Genomic DNA, 19,944 nt, shown 5'->3' on the forward strand with positions numbered 1-19,944 from the left:
GCAGTGATTTGTGAGAAAATATTTCTGTTGAGAAGTGTACTGGTGTACTTTGTGGCATGACTTGAGTTCAGAAAATGTAGATGGTAAGTTAAGAGCATAGCTTTTTAAAAATTGATAGTGGCTAAGTGAGCCTCTTGCATTGCCTGACTTGTGTGTGGAACGGGAGGAAGCATGCCTCTGTGGTCTCTGCAGCACAATTAATATTCAAGCTTCAGATATTTTCCCCCAAACTGAATTCTGCCCTTTGGTGCATTGGGCTGCTCTCTTTTTTTGGCTGCAATGTTTTTTGGACTGGAGGAATGGTGTTCCCCACTGGTCAGTTCTCATACCATCATATGTGATTATATATTAATGAATTGGATGTGGGTGTACAGGGCACAATTTCAAAATTTCCAGATGATACAAAACTTGGAAATATAGTGAACAGTGAGGAGGATAGTGATAGACTTCAAGAGGACATAGACAGGCTGGTGGAATGGTGGACACGTGGCAGATGAAATTTAATGCAGAAAAGTGTGAAGTGATACATTTTGGTAGAAAGAATGAGGGGAGGAAATATAAACTAAAGGGTGCAATCCTAAAGGGGGTGCATGAACAGAGGCCTGGGGGTAGATGTACACAAATTGTTGAAGGTGGCAGGGCAGGTTGAGAAAGTAGTTAAAAAAGCTTAGGGGATCCTGGGCTTCATGAATCGAGGTGTAACGAGTACAAAAGTGTGGATATTATGATGAACCTATAAAAAGCAGGGTATTGTGTCCAATTCTGAGCACAGCACTTTAGGAAAGATGTGAAGGCCTTGGAGAGGATGCAGAAAGATTTACAAGAATGGTTCCAGGATGAGGGGCTTCAGTTATGCGGATGGACTGGAGAAGCTGGGATTGTTCTCCTGCTTGGAGCAGAGAAGAGCGAGAGGAGATTTGATACGTGTTCAAAATCATGAGGGATCTGGACAGAGTAGATGGAAAAACTGTTCCCATTGGCAGAAGGCTCGAGAGCCAGAGGGGACACAGATAAGGTGACACGAGGGAAAAACTTTTTTTTTTTACACAGCTAGTGGTTAGGATCTGGAAGTGTGGTGGAGGCAGACTGAATCATGGCTTTCAAATGGGAGTTAGATAAGTACCCGAAGGAGAAAAAATTGCGGGGGGGGGGGGTGGTGGGTGAGTGAGCGCTTGATGGGCCGAATGGCCGCCTTCCGTCCTGTAACCATCTATCATTCTAATATAGACAATGTATTAAGATCAAATTGCTAATTCTACATCGAATCTTTTTTTTTTAAAGCAATAACACTGGCCATACATCGACAGAATCAATAGCTGGTCATCACAGTCCAGGGGAAAAACGGAGTAAATTAGCCTTTGTTTTAGTGAAGTATTCTATAGATGAAAGGCTGGCTTCAGATGGACTGTTGAGGTGAGGATAAGGATTTTTTGGGGTGAATAGAATGAGGAAAGATCTCATTTATTTCTGCATGGAGATGAATGAAGAAACATTTATCTGATGCTGCACACTTCTAGCAATCTTCCATCTGGCCTCTACTTTCGTTACAACATAAGTGGTATAGTTTTGTTATCCATAAGCAAGCATCCTTCATGCTATTTGACTTGGAACTGTACATTTACTTCAATTTAGTTATGACTCAAAGGTGCATATTTTTACTACATTTAGTTTGATCTGCATTCAAATTAAGTTCTTGGATTGAAAGTGTAGCTGTTATTGGAAAGTGAAGACAGAAAGCTCTGCTCATAGGCATGCTACTCCGCCATATCTAATTTTTCTTCTTGCCTTTACATTTATCTTGGCCAGAAACACACCACCATCTGCTAGTAGTGTGTAGCCTTTGAATCATAGACTATTACAGTACAGTACAGGAGGCCATTCAGCCCATCAAGTTTGCACCGGCTAGAAGAGCAGTCCACTGACTCCCATTCCCCCACTCTTTCCCCATATCCCTGCAGTTTTTTCTCCAAGTATTTATCCAATTCCCCTTTGAACGCCACTATTGAATCTGTATCCACTACCCTATCAGGCTGTGCATTCCAAATCCTAACCCCTTGTTTTTTTTCCTGTTGCTTCTGGTTCTTTTGCCAATCATAAATCTGTGGTTATTGATCCTTTTAGCCATTGAAAACTGTTTCACTTCATATACTCTATCTGAAGCAGTCATGATTTTAAACGCATCTATCAAATTTCCTCCTCTCTGCTTTTAAAGAGAACAACCCTAGCGTCTCCAGATAATCCTTCTTCCCTGGAACCATTCCAGTAAATATCTTCTGCACACTCTCCAAAGCCCATGTCTTTGCTAAAGTGTGCTGCCCAGAATTGTCTAGCCTCCCCTTAAATGCTTCGATACTATTCACTTCAACCACTCCTTGTGGTAGCAAGTTCCACATTCTCACCACTCTTTGGGTAAAGAGGTTTCTTCTGAATTCCCTATTAGATTTCTTGGTGACTATCTTGTATTGATGGCCTCTAGTTATGCCCTTCCCCACAAGTGGAAACATTCTCTCTCTCCACTCTTTCATAATTTTATAGGCCTCTTGGGTCATCCCTCAGCCTTTTTTCAAGAGAGGAGACCCAGCCTGTTCATCCTTTCCTGATATATATACCCTTGCATTTCTGCTCTGCACCTTCTCCAGTGCCTCTATAATATGGCAACCAGAACTGTACACAGTACTCTGAATGTGGTCTAACCAAGGTTCGATGCAAGTTTAGCATAACTTCCTATATTTCAATTTTATCCCTCTTTTTAAAAAAAAAATAAACCCTAGTGCTTGGTTCGCTTTTTTTTTTAAACGGCTTTGCTCACCTGTGTCGCAACTTAGAGATTTGTGTGTTTGTACTCGGAGATGCCTTTGTTCTTCTACCCCCACCTAGACTTGTACCCTCCAAGTAGTAAATGACCTCCGTATTCTTCCTACCAAAATGTAATACCTCGCATTTCAGTATTGAAATTAATTTGCCAATTATATGCCCATTCTCCAAGTTTATTAATGCTCCTGTAATTTGTTGCAGGCCTCCTCAGCATCGACTGTCCCAATCCAATTTGGTGTCTGCAAATTTAGAAATTGTGTTTTGATTCCAAAGTCTAACTAGTTACTATAAATTGTGAACACCAGTGGTCCCAGCACTGATCCTTGTGGAGCACCACTATCCATTTCTGCCACTGAATAGCTACCGTTTACCACTACTCTCTGCTTTCTGTCTTGAAGCCAGCTAGCTATCCATTCTGAGATGAGGAGGACTTTCTTCTTGAGTTGTAAATCTGGAATTCTCTGCCCCAGAGTTGTGGAGGCTGGGTCATTGAATATATTTAAGGTGGAGATGGGCAGATTTTTGAGCGATAAGGGAGTAAAGGGTTATGGGGAGCGGGCAGAGAAGTGGAGCTGAGTCCATGATCAGATCAGCCATGATATTAAATGGTGGAGCAGGCTTGAGGGGTCAAATGGCCTACCCTGCTCCTATTTTCTATGTTTCTGCCACCTTCAAAGATTTGTGCACAAGCACCCCAGGTCTTTCCCTACTTGCTCCCCATTCAAATTGTATCATTTAGCTTGTATTGTCTTTCCTCATTCATCCAACTAAAATGTATCCTCTCTCTTTGCTAGTTGAATTTCATATGCCCTATGCTTGCCCATTCCATCAGCCTGTCTTATGTCCTCTTGAAGTCTATTACTATCTTCCTCATTGTTTTCTACACGTTCAAGTTTTGTGTCATGTGCAAACTTAAAAAAAATGCGCAGTACCCAATGTTCCCATTAAGTTGCGCAGCCGGCTCACTGGCTTTTAAATGGAAAAACAGTGCATGTGTGGAATTTGGAATTGGCCACGGAAGCCCGTTCCAGGGGCCGAGCAACCAATTTAAAAAAAAAAATAAAATTAGAGGGAACATTGCTTGTACCCCTAAGTCAAAGTAATTAATGTAGATCAAAACAGCAATGGTCCTCGTACTGATCCCTGGGGAACACCATTGCATACCTCCCTACAGTCTGAAAAACAACCATTCACCATAAATGTTTTCTATCTCTTAGCTAACTTTGTGTCCATGTTGCTACTGCCCCTTCTATCCCATAATCTCCTTAGAAATAATAAGAAAAGCAGAAAATGTTTAAGCAACAAATAAGAACATAAGAAATAGAAGCAACAGTAGGCCATACAGCCCCTTGAGCCTGCTCCACCATTTAATACGATTATGGCTGATCCAATCATGGACTCGGGTCCACTTCCCTGCCTGCTCCTCATAACCCCTTATCCCCTTATTGTTTAAGAAACTGTCTATTTCTGCCTTAAATTTATTCAGCTTCCACTGCTTTCTGAGGCAGCAAATTCCACAGATTTACAACCCTCAGAAGAAATTTCTCATCTGTTTCAAATGGGCAGCCCCTTATTCTAAGATCATGCCCTCGAGTTCTAGTCTCTCCCATCAGTGGAAACATCCTCTCTGCATCCACCCCGTCAATCCCCCTTATAACCTTATGTTTTGATAAGATCACCTCTCATTCTGAGTTGAGGCCCAACCGACTCAACCTTTCCTCATGAGTCACCCCCTCATCTCGGTGTCAACCTAGTCAACCTTCTCTGAATTGCCACCAAAGCAAGTATATCCTTCCTTAAATATGGAAACCAAAACGGCACCCAGTATTCCAGGTGTGGCCTCACCAATACAATGTACAACTGTAGCAAGACTGCCCTGCTTTTATACTCCATCCCCTTTCCAATAAAGGCCAAGATTCCATTGGCCTTCCTGATCACTTGCTGTACCTGCATGCTAACCTTTTGTGTTTCATGCACAAGTACCCCCAGGTCCTGCTGTACTGCAGCACTTTGCAATCTTTCTCCATTTAAATAATAACTTGCTCTTTGATTTTTTTTTTCCTGTCAAAGTGCATGACCTCACTTTCCAACATTATTCTCCATCTGCCAAATTTTTGCCCACTCAGTCGGTCTGTCCTTTTGCAGATTTTTTTTCTATCCTTCTCACGTTGCTTTTCCTCCCATCTTTGTATTGTTAGCAAACTTGGCTACGTTGCACTCTGAGTCCCTTCCTCCAAGTCATTAATATAGATTGTAAATAGTTGGGGTCCCAGCACTGATCCCTGGGGTACGCCACTGGTTACTGGCTGCCAACTAGAGAATGAACTGTTGTGGAAAAATATTTCCGAGACTGTATAATATATATAAAGAGGTTTATTAAATCGGAGACAAAGCTTTGGGAGAAGTGTTAAAGACCCCTGTCTTTGAACCACTTCTCAAATTGGTATCTGCAGTGAAGTTCTTTTATCTTACAAATTAAGTCACTTTACAACACATGCTTTAGCACTACAAAGCTTTGACTATCGAAGGCTAAGCTTTTGATATAACCCATCCTGCATTGTGACTGGGCAGTATGAACAAGTGCAGGCTTTTTGACACCGGTATAAACAAACATACCCAGCACTAAACTCTCCACTGTTCATTATCTCACTTTCCTATCTCCATTAACTCAAGGCCAGCATACCTTAAAGTCTAACTGTTTAAAGCATAATGCATCAGTATTGTCTCTTACAAAATTCATTTAAAGGGGAAAATAAAACAAATGTTTGGTCCCGTATACAATCAAGTATATGTCCAAAAATCCGCTCCAACAATATTCCCCCTTTTGGTCCTGGAGGATGTTTACGAAATCCAGATGACCACAATGATAGCATATATTCGTCCTTTGGGGTATGTTACTTCCCTGATGTTCTGTATGTCCACCTTGCCTGTAGCTCTAGGCTACCCTTCAAAGATAGTGGTTGGTGTCATTGTCGTCTGTTTCTTCATCCTTGGTGTCTTCAGGTATTTCCATCAGATGTGCTTCTTCGGCGATTACACTGGCTACTGGCATCAGTCGAGCCATCATAACTTTACAGCAGATATTAAAACACCCGATAATCAGACAGCAAGTAATTATTATTACAACCAGAATAATTATTCCGTGCATAAGATAGGACCCCCAGGATCCCCCTAACAGCCAGTCAAACCAGCCAGATCCTCCTGCTGTTGTGGATAACTTCTTTACCTCCCTTATGTGATCAGCGAGGTTGGTTATGTTTTCTGAATTATCGGGAATGTAAGTGCAACATTCAGCTCCAATTAAGGCACATTGTGCGTATGGCTACCATTTCAGCCACTATGCCCTATATTGCTTCAGCAGTGTCGTTAACTCTCTGTTCCAGTACCCTCTCTAGGTTACGTAATTCATCCATGGTGCGTCCTATCCCGAATGGGAGCATCATGACCCCAAATAGCCCCTCTACCGGTGTAAGATCTCGTCTTAGTCGACCTGGTGTCTGTATTTCTGCTAAAGTACGTACTCGTCTGACAAAAGGGACCACATATCCCAAATAACAGGACCCCCTCCAGTTCTGAGGCAACCAGGGGTAGGCCTGATGCCCGCAAACAAAATAAGTGTCGTTGTATGCTGTTAGATTCGATCCCAATCTCTCTCTCAGCCCCCGTCGCCACCTAATCTTAGAGTCCCAGTCCTGGCTACTTGTCTGATTCTTCAAACCCTCTATTTCAAAGAACCCCTGGTTTGTTGTTTCACTGGCTATTATGTTCCACCTGGTGAGGTTAAAGTATTGCGTACAATTGCTATATCCTGCTACAAAACCTGTTTCCTCACCAGTCAGGTCTCTAGTGAAACAAATGTTAGTGGTGGGCCTTCCAACTCCTGAGGTGTTGGTCAAAACCAGGAACGGGAGTCGGACCGACCTATTGTATTCCGGCTGGTACCATCCGTCAACTGCATCCAAAAGGTAACCCCCCGATCTCCACGTTTCTTTATTCCCACTCTGGTTCCAAGTATCATTTACTTCCCCTGTACCGTTTTGTCGCATTACCCACTCTGCTACTTCCGAAATGTTAAGGGAGATTGACCTCAAAGGGATGCCTCCTTTGCTATGTATGGGGATGTGCGAACATACCCAGCAACTGGAAGTTCTCATTTTGCGCATAAACATAAGACATGTACAAAAAGGTATTCACATGTAACTTTCGTTTCGGTCTAGCTAGCAGGCCGGACCGAACACGAACTATGATAATCGCACCGATCGCAATATATAGTTTCATCTTATTACTCTATAATTAACAAATCGTCAAAGGCAAAATGGCCAAATGGCTTGCTTTTGAAGAATCTCTCGCTGTCAATCTGTAAATAGACCGACAACAACTAATACGTGTGCTAAACGGCTGGTTCAAAAACCTTAAGCTGGGTCCGATGCTTCCATTGTCCGTTCCCTTTAACATCGATGCAGGCACAAGTGTCCCTGCTGATTATAACCTCATACGGTCCTATCCATTTTTGAGGCAAACCCCGGTTTTCCCGGGAGGACCCTTACCATAACGCAACTTCCCGCCAACGGGACTTCAGGGAGCTTTGTAAGCTCTGCTTCCGCGTCTCTTTCTTCCTGATTGTCCCTAACTAATTTATGCATCCCTTTTAATTGAGTACTTCCAAAACATACCGTTTTATTTTGTCTTTTAATGGGCCTACATCGGCCCCCCCTGTTATGATGTTCTCTGGTAATTGCATCGCACTTCCTGTCTTAGTTCATAAGGAGTTAATCCGGTTTGTCGTGGCTCTTAACTTCATCAATAAAATGGGTAATACTTCTGTCCACGTTTTTCCTGACGTTTGCATGGCCTTTGCCAGGGCGTTCTTAAGGGTACGGTTCATGCGCTCTACCATTCCAGAACTCTGCAGGTGGTAGGGGATGTGGAATTTTTGTTTTATGCCCATCAGCTGGCATATTTTTACCATTTTTTTTCCCCAGTGAAGTGGGTGCCTTGGTCGGAATCTATTTGAAGAGGCACTCCCCATCAGGGAATCACCTGCTCGATCAATATCCTTGCCACTGTTGAGGCAGTGCAATCACGTGTGGGGAAAGCTTCCACCCACCGGGTAAATTGATCTATAATCACTAGGCAATATCTTTTTCCATGGGATGGGGCCAAAGGACCTGTGAAATCAATTTGTACGTGTTCCCATGGCCCCCATGGACGGGGCTGGTGTCCCATTTTAATGGGCCTGCCTGGATAATATGTCTTTATCCATCGCAAACACCCCGTCTCCCCCATGCTGTCATATAATCGTGTACTACCCCGAATGCATATCTACTGTCCGTATAGATATTAACAATCTTATTTTCTGATAATTCCAGTGCCTGGGTAAGGGCTACCAGTTCTGCCACTTGAGCTGACGACCCCCCCATTAATTCGCCCTGATTCAACTGTCTCTAGATCCTGGTTAACTACGGCCCATCCGGTACGAGGTAGTCCCTCTACGTATTTTCGTGAGCCGTCCACAAACTAGGTTTGTTCTGCGGTTTGAAGGGGGGCGTCTTTTATTCTATCCTCTTCTATATCCTCACATACCTCTTTGCAAAAGTGGGGTTCCCCTTCACCCATCATACCTTCTGCGGGGTTGTTTCCTACATCGCTAATTATGGTTACCGCTTTGTTGGGTGTTAAGAGGACTGCTTCCCACTTTGCCCGTCTCATATTAGATACGGTTCTCAGTTTTCCTGTGTTTAACATTTCTACCAATGTGTGTTTAGTGTGGAGAATGATGTTTCCAGTCGTCACCACAGGCTCGCTTAATTTTTACCGCCCAAGCTGCGCAATCTAGTGCGGCTATACATCTGGATAACCCAGTCACCACCGGGCTTTCGGTGGTAGAGTAATAGGCTATAGGTCTCCTTTTATCAGGGATAAAGTTCCGGCTGTAATTTAAGAGGCCCAGTACCTTCCTCACCCCCCTTACCGTTACTGGTCTAGGCATGTCCTTGACAGCCTTTTTCCTATCCGAGGGCATTTCTTTCAGCCCCTTGAGAGGCAGTATCCTAGGTACAGGACCTGGGATTTCCCTACCTGGACCTTTTTGGGGAGTTAGTGGTGCTACCTTTCTTTTAAGATACCCTTTCTACAACCGCTGTTCTAGCTTCAGGTCTTATAGGGTATTATGGCAAGTCCCCCTTTTCTGCCCTCCTCCTGTTCCTGTGGCAGAGACCTTTTCCTGCTTTATCTTTTTCTTTTCCAAACTGCTAAAGCTTACTGTTTTAGCCTTTTTCAAAAGTCCCTTTTACACCATCACAGATAGCTCACCACTTGCCCAGGAGTTTGACCTGATCCCTGAAGTATTTCTAAATTTAAAACTTTTTTTTTACTGAGCGAGAAGCTTTCGTGTCTAGGTTTTACACAAAGGAAAATGGGAGCGTTTTAAAAGGCATTCTTTATCTCATTCCTAAACTAAATTTATGTCTTTCAACCCAATTGCATGTTTTCTTTCGACAAGTAAGTGAGCGTGTCAAATTCTTTTTTTTTAACTACCGGGACCATGTATTTTTATCTTTTACTCAACAAACCTATCCTTTGTGCATTTCCTAGCTCCGTAACTTATCATCCGAATATATCAACACCTTCGTTTCTAACTTAAAATGTAATACCATAAGGTTCACAGTTTCTTAAACTTCCCACATACAGGACAACACTACGAAGGGTTAAAAAAACATTTCACTCTGTTTGGAAAAAGTGGGTGGAGCTAAAACAGGCAGGCAACTCCACACCTTCCCAAACAGGCTTTCATTCATTCCACAAGTCAAAATCACTCGAGTACTCTCTTCAATCAAAATAGACACTCTCAAAAGTCTCTTCATTCATCAAAGCTGGATCCATATGTCACTTAAGATAGTCACTATTAGCTTTTTTTATGGCATTACGTAATTACGCAAGTTACAATTAATGATAGGAATTAATTAATGACCCGGGCAGCCCGCGTTTTACATTCCCTTCCTTACCTTCCATGTTCGCCAGTCTCGGACGTTTCCCTTTGTTTCTGTAATACTCATGGCCACGACTACTCTGTGGAGACCCTTTGTCTTCGCAACAAAGCTAGCGTGTTTCCTTACCACCGGAGTTTTCGGCTCTAGGTTGGATCGATCAGTTCCCTTCCGCACCGACCTTATTTACAAAAGGGACAACTCAAACTGGTTAGTCAGCCTCTTCCCGCTATCTGTTTACTCGTATCTTATACACTATCCCGTCGTGCCCGTACCCCTCTCTTTTTAGTCTCTCACACCAGATTCCAGATACTGTCTTAAGTGATCACGTCTGATCAGACAGTATCCTGCCGACTACGCCATTTTGTTGTGGAAAAATATTTCCGAGACCGTATAATATATATAAAGAGAGGTTCATTAAATCGGAGACAAAGCTTTGGGAGAAGTGTTAAAGACCCCTATCTTTGAACCACTTCTCAAATTGGTATCTGCAGTGAAGTTCTTTTATCTTACAAATTACGTCACTTTACAACACATGCTTTAGCACTACAAAGCTTTGACTATCGAAGGCTAAGCTTTTGATATAACCCATCCTGCATTGTGACAGGGCAGTATAAACAAGTGCAGGCTTTTTGACACCAGTATAAACAAACATACCCAGCACTAAACTCTCCACTGTTCATTATCTCACTTTCCTATCTCCATTAACTCAAGGCCAGCATACCTTAAAGTCTAACTGTTTAAAGCATAATGCATCAGTATTGTCCCTTACAAAAATTAATTTAAAGGGGAAAATAAAACAAATGTTTGGTCCCGTATACAATCAAGTATATGTCCAAAAATCCGCTCCAACAGAACCATTATCCCTACTCTGTTTTCTGTTTGTTAGCCAATCCTCTATCCATGCTAATATATTACACCCAACCCCATGAACTTGTATCTTGTGCAGTAACCTTTTATGTTGCACCTTGTCAAATGTCTTGAAGTCCAAATATACCACATCCACTGCTTCCCCTTTATCCACCATGTTCGTTACATCCTCAAATAATTCTAACAAATTTGTCAAATATGACTTCCCCTTCATAAATCCATGCTGACTCTGCCTGACCAAATTTTGTTTTTCCAAATGTTCTGCTACTGCTTCATTAATAATGGTCTCCAGCATTTTCCCAACCATAGATGTTAGGCTAACTGGTTTATAGTTTCCTGCTTTTTGTCTGCCTCCTTTTTTAAATAGGGGCGTTACATTTGCAGTTTTCCAATCTGCTGGGACCTCCCCAGAATGCAGGGAATTTTGGTAAATTGCAACCAATGCATCCACTATCCCTGCTGCTACTTCTCAAGACCCTAGGATGCAAGCCATCAGGTCCAGGGGATTTATCCGCGTTTAGTCACATTAACTTCGAGTACTTACTGAGTTTCTTACTGAGAGATGAAGAGGATTTGCAGCTTGCAACAGAAATTGCTATAATTAACATTTAACCTTTTTGCTTAACCTCGCAAAACATTTTAATCTACACTATTAACACGTGAAATATTGGGTGTGGTGGCTGTGGTGAGAAATAACCTCAACAAAAGTTTAAAGTGCACTATTGTAATTGAATTGTTTTCCTGTAGAATTACTTGATTGTAAATACATTTTTCTCTACGGCAACTAGGGATGGGCAATAAATGATGGCCTTGCTAGCGACGCCCATATCTCAATAAAAAATTTTATGCGATTGCTAGGCAGTTAATGTATTTCTGGTTATTTGTCCTTTTACAGGGAACTTCATCACGTACTTTTCTTATTGGGGCCATTGGTCTTTTTTTTAATGGCTGCTGAGCAGGACCCTGCTAACCTTTTTAGTCCCAAAATTGTAGTTACTTCGTTCCTCCTTGATGTAAAACTGATCAGAGAGAGGATTTAATGGGTGTACTCGGAGTAGATTCTTCTGGCCCGGGAATGTGTACTTTACAGATTAGTAGTTAAAATGGAGCTTATATATGGATTTATGAAACAGAGGGGCTGTTGAGTATTAACAGGTAAGAAGTAAGTACAGCAGCAGAACCAGTAAATTCTCTTTTAACCATTTGCTTTGTAATGGGGCTGATGGAGAATCCCAAGTTGTTGCAGCATAGCATTTGGTCCATTAAGCCTATCGGCATCTTTCTCCATGATGTAGCCACTCTGCTGCTCACTCCTCATACCGTTGATTTAAAAAAAAATTGCTATCTGATTCCCTTATAACATTTATCGATTCTATTTAACAGTTTGTGGCTGAGAATTCCACATGTAACACAATTTTTCTCCTGTTCCCATTAATTTTGAATATTTATGACCATGTTGGCATCTTGCTGACCAGTTTAAAAACAATCCCTCACACTCTACCTCACAAACCCTTTATAGGCCCCAAGTTTCCACATGATTTGCTCCTGATTTTTAGGAGCAACAGGTGGAGAACGGAGTATCTTAGAAATCGCAATTCTCCACATTTAAGTTTTCTGCAGTTCTAGTCATGTAGAACAGTTTCACTTTGGAACAGAATTTTTTTTTTCAAAAGGGGGCGTGTCCAGCCACTGACGCCTGATTTGAAAGTTTCCACAGTGAAAACGTACTCCAAACTAACTTAGAATGGAGCAAGTGAAGATTTTTGTAGGCCTGAAAAAACCTTGTCGACACATTAAAAAATCAGGCGCAAGTTACAAATTAGGCGTCTGGAACGAGGTGGGGGGGGGAGGGGAAGTCATTACATTCTACAATAAATCCTTAGTTATACTTGTACAAATATTATACAAATAATTCCAACCTGAATAAAAATTTATAAGCAAAGAAAAGATTAAATAAACCATGTTCCTACCTGCGTGAAAGTGCTTCAGGCAGGGAGAAGGTTGCAGGAAGCCTCAAGTTGAGGCAGCCGTTCCCGACGGCAGCGGGGGGGAGGCAGTGAGGAGGCAGCCATTCCCGACGGCAGGGGTGGGGGGGAAGGAGGCAGTGAGAAGGCTGCAGGAAGCCTCAGAAGTTGAGGCAGCCATTCCCGACGGCAGGCCCTCCTGCCGTCGGTCGGGCTCGTCGGGAAACGGCTGCCTCAACTTCTGAGGCTTCCTGCAGCCTTCTCAGTGCTGATCATGGAGGGGCAATGTGGTTTTATTAAAAAATATTAAAAATTAAACACACAACTACAAAAATGGCCGAGTGCTAATGTTTCCTTCACACTGCATGCACGAACGCTCCAACGTGCATGCGCAGGGTTGCCGACACGAAAAAAACTCATTAAATGGTACCCGCCCCCTCCTACTTACAAAATCGGCGCGAGTGGTAGGCTCCGCCCCCTGGGCGCCGCGCCAAGCTGACATCGAGCTGCAAAGCGCTCGAGAATAGCGCTTTTTTTTTTTCAGACGCCGTTTTCGGCGCGAGAAACGGGTGCCCAGCTCGAAGGGGCGCCTGTTTTGCCGCGTGTGGAAACTTGGGGCCATAATCTTGATGACTTTAATCCGGTCACCCCTTAATATTTTGTACGATGTAAAAAGCCTGAACTTCTCCAATCTTTACACCAGCAATTTCTTGTAGCTGCTAAGATCATAGTGAATCTACACTGCCCTTCTATTGCTTTTATATAGAATAAGGATATGTAAAAAGAAATGTATAAAATTTAAGATTAAATCCTGTTTTAAATGTATTTGTACATTTGAGTCAACTGCTCATGTATATTTTGGTTTACAGATTATTTGCTGACGAGCAAAATTCTCTCTACGGAGCCAGAAAGCAGACGGCTCATGACTTCTGACCAGGACACTAAAGTTGTGGCTGAACCGCAGGTGCAGCAAGTGCAAGAAGTTGTAGACAGTTCCCCTCTGGTAAGTTTCTAGAAGCATAAGTCGCTAATTTAATCATTTGGATCAGCATGGTTCTTTGCTTATAATAGAAATTGCAATACCCCGAAACACTGGAGGTGCAGAGCAGGCCCATTGGCAGAGTGGACAAAATGAGAGTTAAAGTTTGGGGTTGAATTTCTTGGGTCAGTTTAAAAAAATCTTCCTGATTACAGTAAAAATCAAGTTAAAATTGAAATTTACTAGGCTTTTTTCCTGTTACTAAGTGCTTTAATTCAACTAATAACTTGTTAGTGTGTTGTGATGAACTATACAGTTGATTAGGAATATCTTTCTTCCTATTTTTGACCCAGTATCTAGTGTCACTTGAGCATTTGGGTCTGCCATGCAGTGGGTTAGATGGGAGGTGAAGCTTGTACATTATGTGCCACAATCAGTTTATTTCACAACAAAACCTATTTCCCAGGCCAAGGTTCTGCTTGGCCTATTGGTGAATAAATAGTTGTTGCACTTGTGCTGTAGACTTGTCATCTAGAAATGCTGCTCTCTTGAAGGTGGCCATGTTGGAAAGTTACCTGGGAAAAAAGGGTGTGTGGTGCAGTGAGTTAGAACACTGACCCTTCACTTTCAGGGCCTGAATTTAAATCCTGCCAAAATTAATGGCACAACTGGCAGAAACCAGGGCCCTCATCACCTGCCAGAAGCCATTGTGCCATTTGTTCCTGCTGGCTTTAAATTCTGCTTCTGAAGGCGCAATGTCTATTGAACTCATTGCAAATCAACAGTTACAACAGTGACTGCACTCCAAAAGTGGGACGCCCGGTGGCCGTGATCATATTGAATGGTGGTGCAGGCTCAAAGGGCCGAATGGCACCTATTTTCTATGTTTCTATGAAAGGCACCGTATAAATGCAAGTCTTTTTCTCACTGCAAATAGCATCTTTTCTATGTGGTCATCTTTACAAAAATTTTTTTATTTTGGATGAAATGTCTGTCGTCTGAAATGGAGGTAAACGATCCCATGGTACGATTTTGAGGAAAAGCAGGGAGTATCCCCAGTGTCCTAGCCAACTCTTATCCCTCAACCATCTTAACATTGCTGCCTGTGGGATCTTGCTGTGTGCATATCGGCTGCTGCGTTTCCTACATTATAACCGACTACACTTCAAAAAATATTTAATTGGCGGTAAAGTGCTTTAGAGCATCCTGAGGTTGTGAAAGGCACTATATAAATGCAAATAATTTTTCTTATTCTATTTATACCCTAGATGCTAACAGATTGATCCATTTGCAATGTAACGGCATTTCCAAATATAGATAGAATGCCTACCTGCTAGAGTCTTGAACTTGCACTTGTATAAAAACTTATGGAGTTGGAATGACTGAGGCTTCATAGCCAAGGAATCACATTTGAAGTTTAGCCACCATTATGTCGGCAAATGTAACAGCCCATTTGTGCACACTGACCTCAAAAACGGCAATGAGCTAAATGACCGTTAATCAGTTTTGATTTGTGTTGGAAGTGGGATAAATGTCGGCCAAGACCTAGAACTCCCATGCTCCTTGAATACTGCCATGGGGTCTTTCACACCCACCTAGAACAAATGGGCAGGTATGTCTCCTCCGAAATACTGCAATGCAGCACTCTGACAACAGCACCCCCTCAACCTCAGTGCTGCATTGAAATTTGAGCCCAGATACTGTGTTCAAGTGCCTGGAATGAGATTGAACTCTGGTGAGAGTTCTACCATTGCACTAAGCTGATAGTTGAAATACTATGCATCCTCTATGCACGCCATAGGATTGCTTGGAACTTTTTGAGCCTGGCCGAAGAGGTTCTGGAGAAACCATGTGGCGCACAGCTAGGGAAAATGTTACGACATGCACAGGCAGTGCCACACATTGTCGTCTACTCCTTGGTAGGATAAAGCTCAGAACCTGTGCCGCTGTGCCAGATTTTGTGACATGAACCTAAATGGAAATTATTTAAAACTAACACTTCCCTTTCTCCTGCTACCCCTCCCACCAAAGCCATAAAACAGCTCAAGAATAGCAAGGCTACGGGTGCGGATGGAATCCCTGCTGCGGTGCGAAAGTATGGTGAAGAAGCGCTGTTGGTGCAGATACATGACCTCATCTCTCTGATCTGGAGGGAGGAGAGCATGCCGGGAGATCTAAGATATGCAATGATCGTTACCATCTGTAAAAAGGGGGACAAGTCAGACGGCAGCAACTACAGGGGAATCTCCCTGCCATCAGCCACTGGGAAAGTTGTCTCGAGAGTTCTTTTCAACCGTCTTTCTCCCTGTGGCCGAAGCGCTCCTCCCGGATTCACAGTGCGGATTTCGTCCCCTATGGGGCACAACGGACATGATCTTTGCAGCGTGACAGCTGCAGGAAAAATGCAGGGTGCAGTGCCAGCCCTTATACATGGCCTTTTTCGATCTTACAAAGGCCCTTGACACTATCAACCATGAGGGTCTATGGAGTGTCCTGCTCCGTTTTGGATGCCCCCAAAAGTTTGTCAACATCCTTGGCCTGCTTCACGACAACATGCAGGCCGTGATCTTTATCAAAGGATCTATTGCAGACCCAAAACAGGGCTGCGTCATCGCTCCAACCCTCTTCTCAATCTTCCTCATTGCCATGCTTCACCTCAGTCACCAAGCTCCTTGCTGGAGTGGAACTAAACTACAGAACCAGTAGGAAGCTGTTTAACCTACTCCACCTCCAGGCCAGGTCCAAGATCACCCCAACCGCTGTCGTTGAGCTGCAGTACGCGGACAACGCCTGCATCGGCGCACATTGAGGTTGAACTCCAGGATATAGTCGATGTATTTACCAAGGCATATGAAAGCATGGGCCTTCTGCTTAACGTCCATAAGACAAAGGTCCTCCACCAGCCTGTCCTCGCCGCACAACACTGCTCCTGCCCCCGCCCCCCCAGTCATCAAGATTCATGGCGTAGACCTTGACAACGTGGAACATTTCCCATACCTCGGTAGCTTCTTGTCAACAGAATCAGACGTTGATGCGGAGATTCAACACCGCCTCCAGTGCAGCCTTCGGCCGCCTGAGGAAAAGTGTTTGAAGTCCAGGCCTTCAAATCTACCACCAAGCTCATGGTCTACAGGGCTGTAGTAATATCCGCCTCCTGTATGGATCAGAGGCATGGACGATGTACAGAAGACACCAAGTCGCTGGAGATGTATCACCAACAATGTCTCCAAGATCCCCTGGGAGGACAGACGCACCAACATCAGTGTCCTCGTCCAGGCTAACATCCCCAGCATTGAAGCACTGACCAGCTTCGCTGGGCAGGCCACATGGTTCGCATGCCAGATACGAGACTCCAGAAGCAGATGCTCTATGCGGAGCTCCTTCACGGCAAACGAGCCAAAGGTGGGCAGTGGAAACGTTACAAGGACACCTTTTTAAAGCTTCCCTGGTAAAGTGCGACATCACCACTGACATCTGGGAGTCCCTGGCCGAAGACCGCCTTAGGTCAAGAGTGCGTCCAGAGAGAGCTCTTCGAATCTCAACATCAAGAGCGTGAAGAGGTCAAGGGCAGGCAGTGAAAGGAGCGTGCAGAAAACCAGCCCTTCCCTAGGCAAATATCTGTCCCACCTGTAACAGTCTGTGGCGCTCGTATTGGACTGTTCAGCCACCAAAGAACTCGCTTCAGGAGTGGAAGCATGTCTTCCTCGATTCCGAGGGACTGCCTATGATGATGATGACACCTGTAGATATTGAAGGTATCTGTTTCCATTTTTTCCAAAAGGTGTTTTTGTTAGTGTGGTAATCCCTATATTGTCCCACCATCCCGGGAACCAGTTTGGTGAACCTTCGCTGCACTCCCTCAATAGCAAGAATGTCCTTCCTCAAGTTAGGAGACCAAAACTGTACACAATACTCCAGGTGTGGCCTCACCAAGGCCCTGTAAAACTGTAGTAACAACTCCCTGCCCCTGTACTCAAATCCCCTCGCTATGAAGGCCAACATGCCATTTGCTTTCTTAACCGCCTGCTGTACCTGCATGCCAACCTTCAATGACTGATGTACCATGACACCCAGGTCTCGTTGCATCTCCCCTTTTCCTAATCTGTCACCATTCAGAAAATAGTCTGTCTCTCTGTTTTTACCACCAAAGTGGATAACCTCACATTTATCCACATTATACTTCATCTGCCATGCATTTGCCCACTCACCTAACCTATCCAAGTCAATCTGCAGCCTCATATCATCCTCCTCGTAGCTCACACTGCCACCCAACTTGGTGTCATCCGCAAATTTGAAGATACTACATTTAATCCCCTCGTCTAAATCATTAATGTACAATGTAAACAGCTGGGGCCCCAGCACAGAACCTTGCGGTACCCCACTAGTCACTGCCTGCCATTCTGAAAAGTACCCATTTACTCCTGCTCTTTGCTTCCTGCCTGCCAACCAGTTCTCAATCCACGTCAGCACACTACCCTCAATCCCATGTGCTTTAACTTTGCACATTAATCTCTTGTGTGGGACCTTGTCGAAAGCCTTCTGAAAGTCCAAATACACCACATCAACTGGTTCTCCCTTGTCCACTCTACTGGAAACATCCTCAAAAAATTCCAGATTTGTCGAGCATGATTTCCCTTTCACATCCATGCTGACATGGACCTATCATGTCACCTCTTTCCAAATGCGCTGCTGTGACATCTTTAATAATTGATTCCATCATTTTACCCACTACTGATGTCAGGTTGACCGGTCTATAATTCCCTGTTTTCTCTCTCTCTCTCTCTTTTAAAGTGGATTTACATTGGCTACCCTCCACTCCATCGGAACTGATCCAGAGTCTATGGAATGTTGGAAAATTACTGTCAATGCATCCGCTATTTCCATGGCCGCCACCTTAAGTACTCTGGGATGCAGTCCATCAGGCCCTGGGGATTTATTGGCCTTCAGTCCCATCAATTTCTCCAACACAATTTCCTGACTAATAAGGATTTCCCTCAGTTCCTCCTTCTTACTAGACCCCCTGACCCCTTTTATATCCGGAAGGTTGTTTGTGTCCTCCTTAGTGAATACCGAACCAAAGTACTTGTTCAATTGGTCTGCCATTTCTTTGTTCCCCGTTAAGACTTCCCTTGATTCTGACTGCAGAGGACCTATGTTTGTCTTTACCAACCTTTTTCTCTTTACATATCTATAGAAACTTTTGCAGTCCGTCTTAATGTTCCCTGCAAGCTTCCTCTCGTACTTTCTTTTCCCTGCCGTAATCAAACCCTTTGTCCTCCTCTGCTGAGTTCGAAGTGTCTCCCAGTCCCCGGGTTCACTGCTATTTCTGGCCAATTTGTATGCCACTTCCTTGGCTTTAATACTATCCCTGATTTCCCTAGATAGCCACGGTTGAGCCATCTTCCCTTTTTTATTTTTACGCCAGACAGGGATGTACAATTGTTGTAGTTCATCCATGTGGTCTCTAAATGTCTGCCATTGCCCATCCACAGTCAACCCCTTAAGTATCATTTGCCAATTTATCCTAGCCAGTTCACGCCTCATACCTTCAAAGTTATCCTCCTTTAAGTTCTGGACCATGGTCTCTGAGTTAACTGTTTCATTCTCCATCCTAATGTAGAATTCCACCATAATATGGTCACTCTTCTCCAAGGGGCCTCGCACAACGAGATTGCTAATTAATCCCCTCTCATTACACAACACCCAGTCTAAGATGGCCTCCCCCCTAGTTGGTTCCTCGACATATTGGTCTCGAAAACCATCCCTTATACACTCCAGGAAATCCTCCTCCACTGTATTGCTTCCAGTTTGGTTAGCCCAATCTACATGCATATTAAAGTCACCCATGATAACTGCTGTACCTTTATTGCATGCACCCCTAATTTCCTGTTTGATGCCCTCCCCAACATCACTACCACTGTTTGGAGGTCTGTACACAACTAATGTTTTTTGCCCTTTGGTGTTCTGCAGCTCTACCCATATAGATTCCACATCATCCAAGCTAATGTCCTTCCTAACTATTGCATTTAATCTCCTCTTTAACCAGCAATGCTTACCCCACCTCCTTTTCCTTTTATTCTATCCTTCCAAATGTTGAATACCCATGGATGTTGAGTTCCCAGCACTGATCATCCTGGAGCCACGTCTCTCTAATCCCAATCACATCATATCTGTTAACATCTATTTGCACAGTTAATTCATCCACCTTATTACAGATACTCCTTGCATTAAGACACAAAGCCTTCAGGCTTGTTTTTTTAACACCCTTTGTCTGTTTCTTGCCTTTGTTTACTCTGCCTTCCACTATTGCTTTTTACCTTTCTACCATCTG

At 43.6% G+C, this 19,944-nt stretch overlaps 1 protein-coding gene across 2 annotated transcripts in view; it reads left to right on the top strand.

Moving 5' to 3' along the window:
- Positions 1-19,944, top strand: part of larp4b (La ribonucleoprotein 4B) — a 134,550-nt gene that overhangs the window by 27,433 nt on the left and 87,173 nt on the right. For both annotated transcript variants that reach the window (XM_070881592.1, XM_070881593.1), the window contains exon 2: positions 13,504-13,637. In XM_070881592.1, the coding sequence (XP_070737693.1) occupies positions 13,557-13,637 (81 nt within the window). In that variant the 5' untranslated portion in view covers positions 13,504-13,556. The remainder of the gene's footprint in view (positions 1-13,503; positions 13,638-19,944) is intronic.

This window comes from Pristiophorus japonicus, chromosome 5 (genome assembly GCF_044704955.1).
Source record: "Pristiophorus japonicus isolate sPriJap1 chromosome 5, sPriJap1.hap1, whole genome shotgun sequence".
Taxonomy (NCBI): Eukaryota; Metazoa; Chordata; class Chondrichthyes; family Pristiophoridae; genus Pristiophorus; species Pristiophorus japonicus.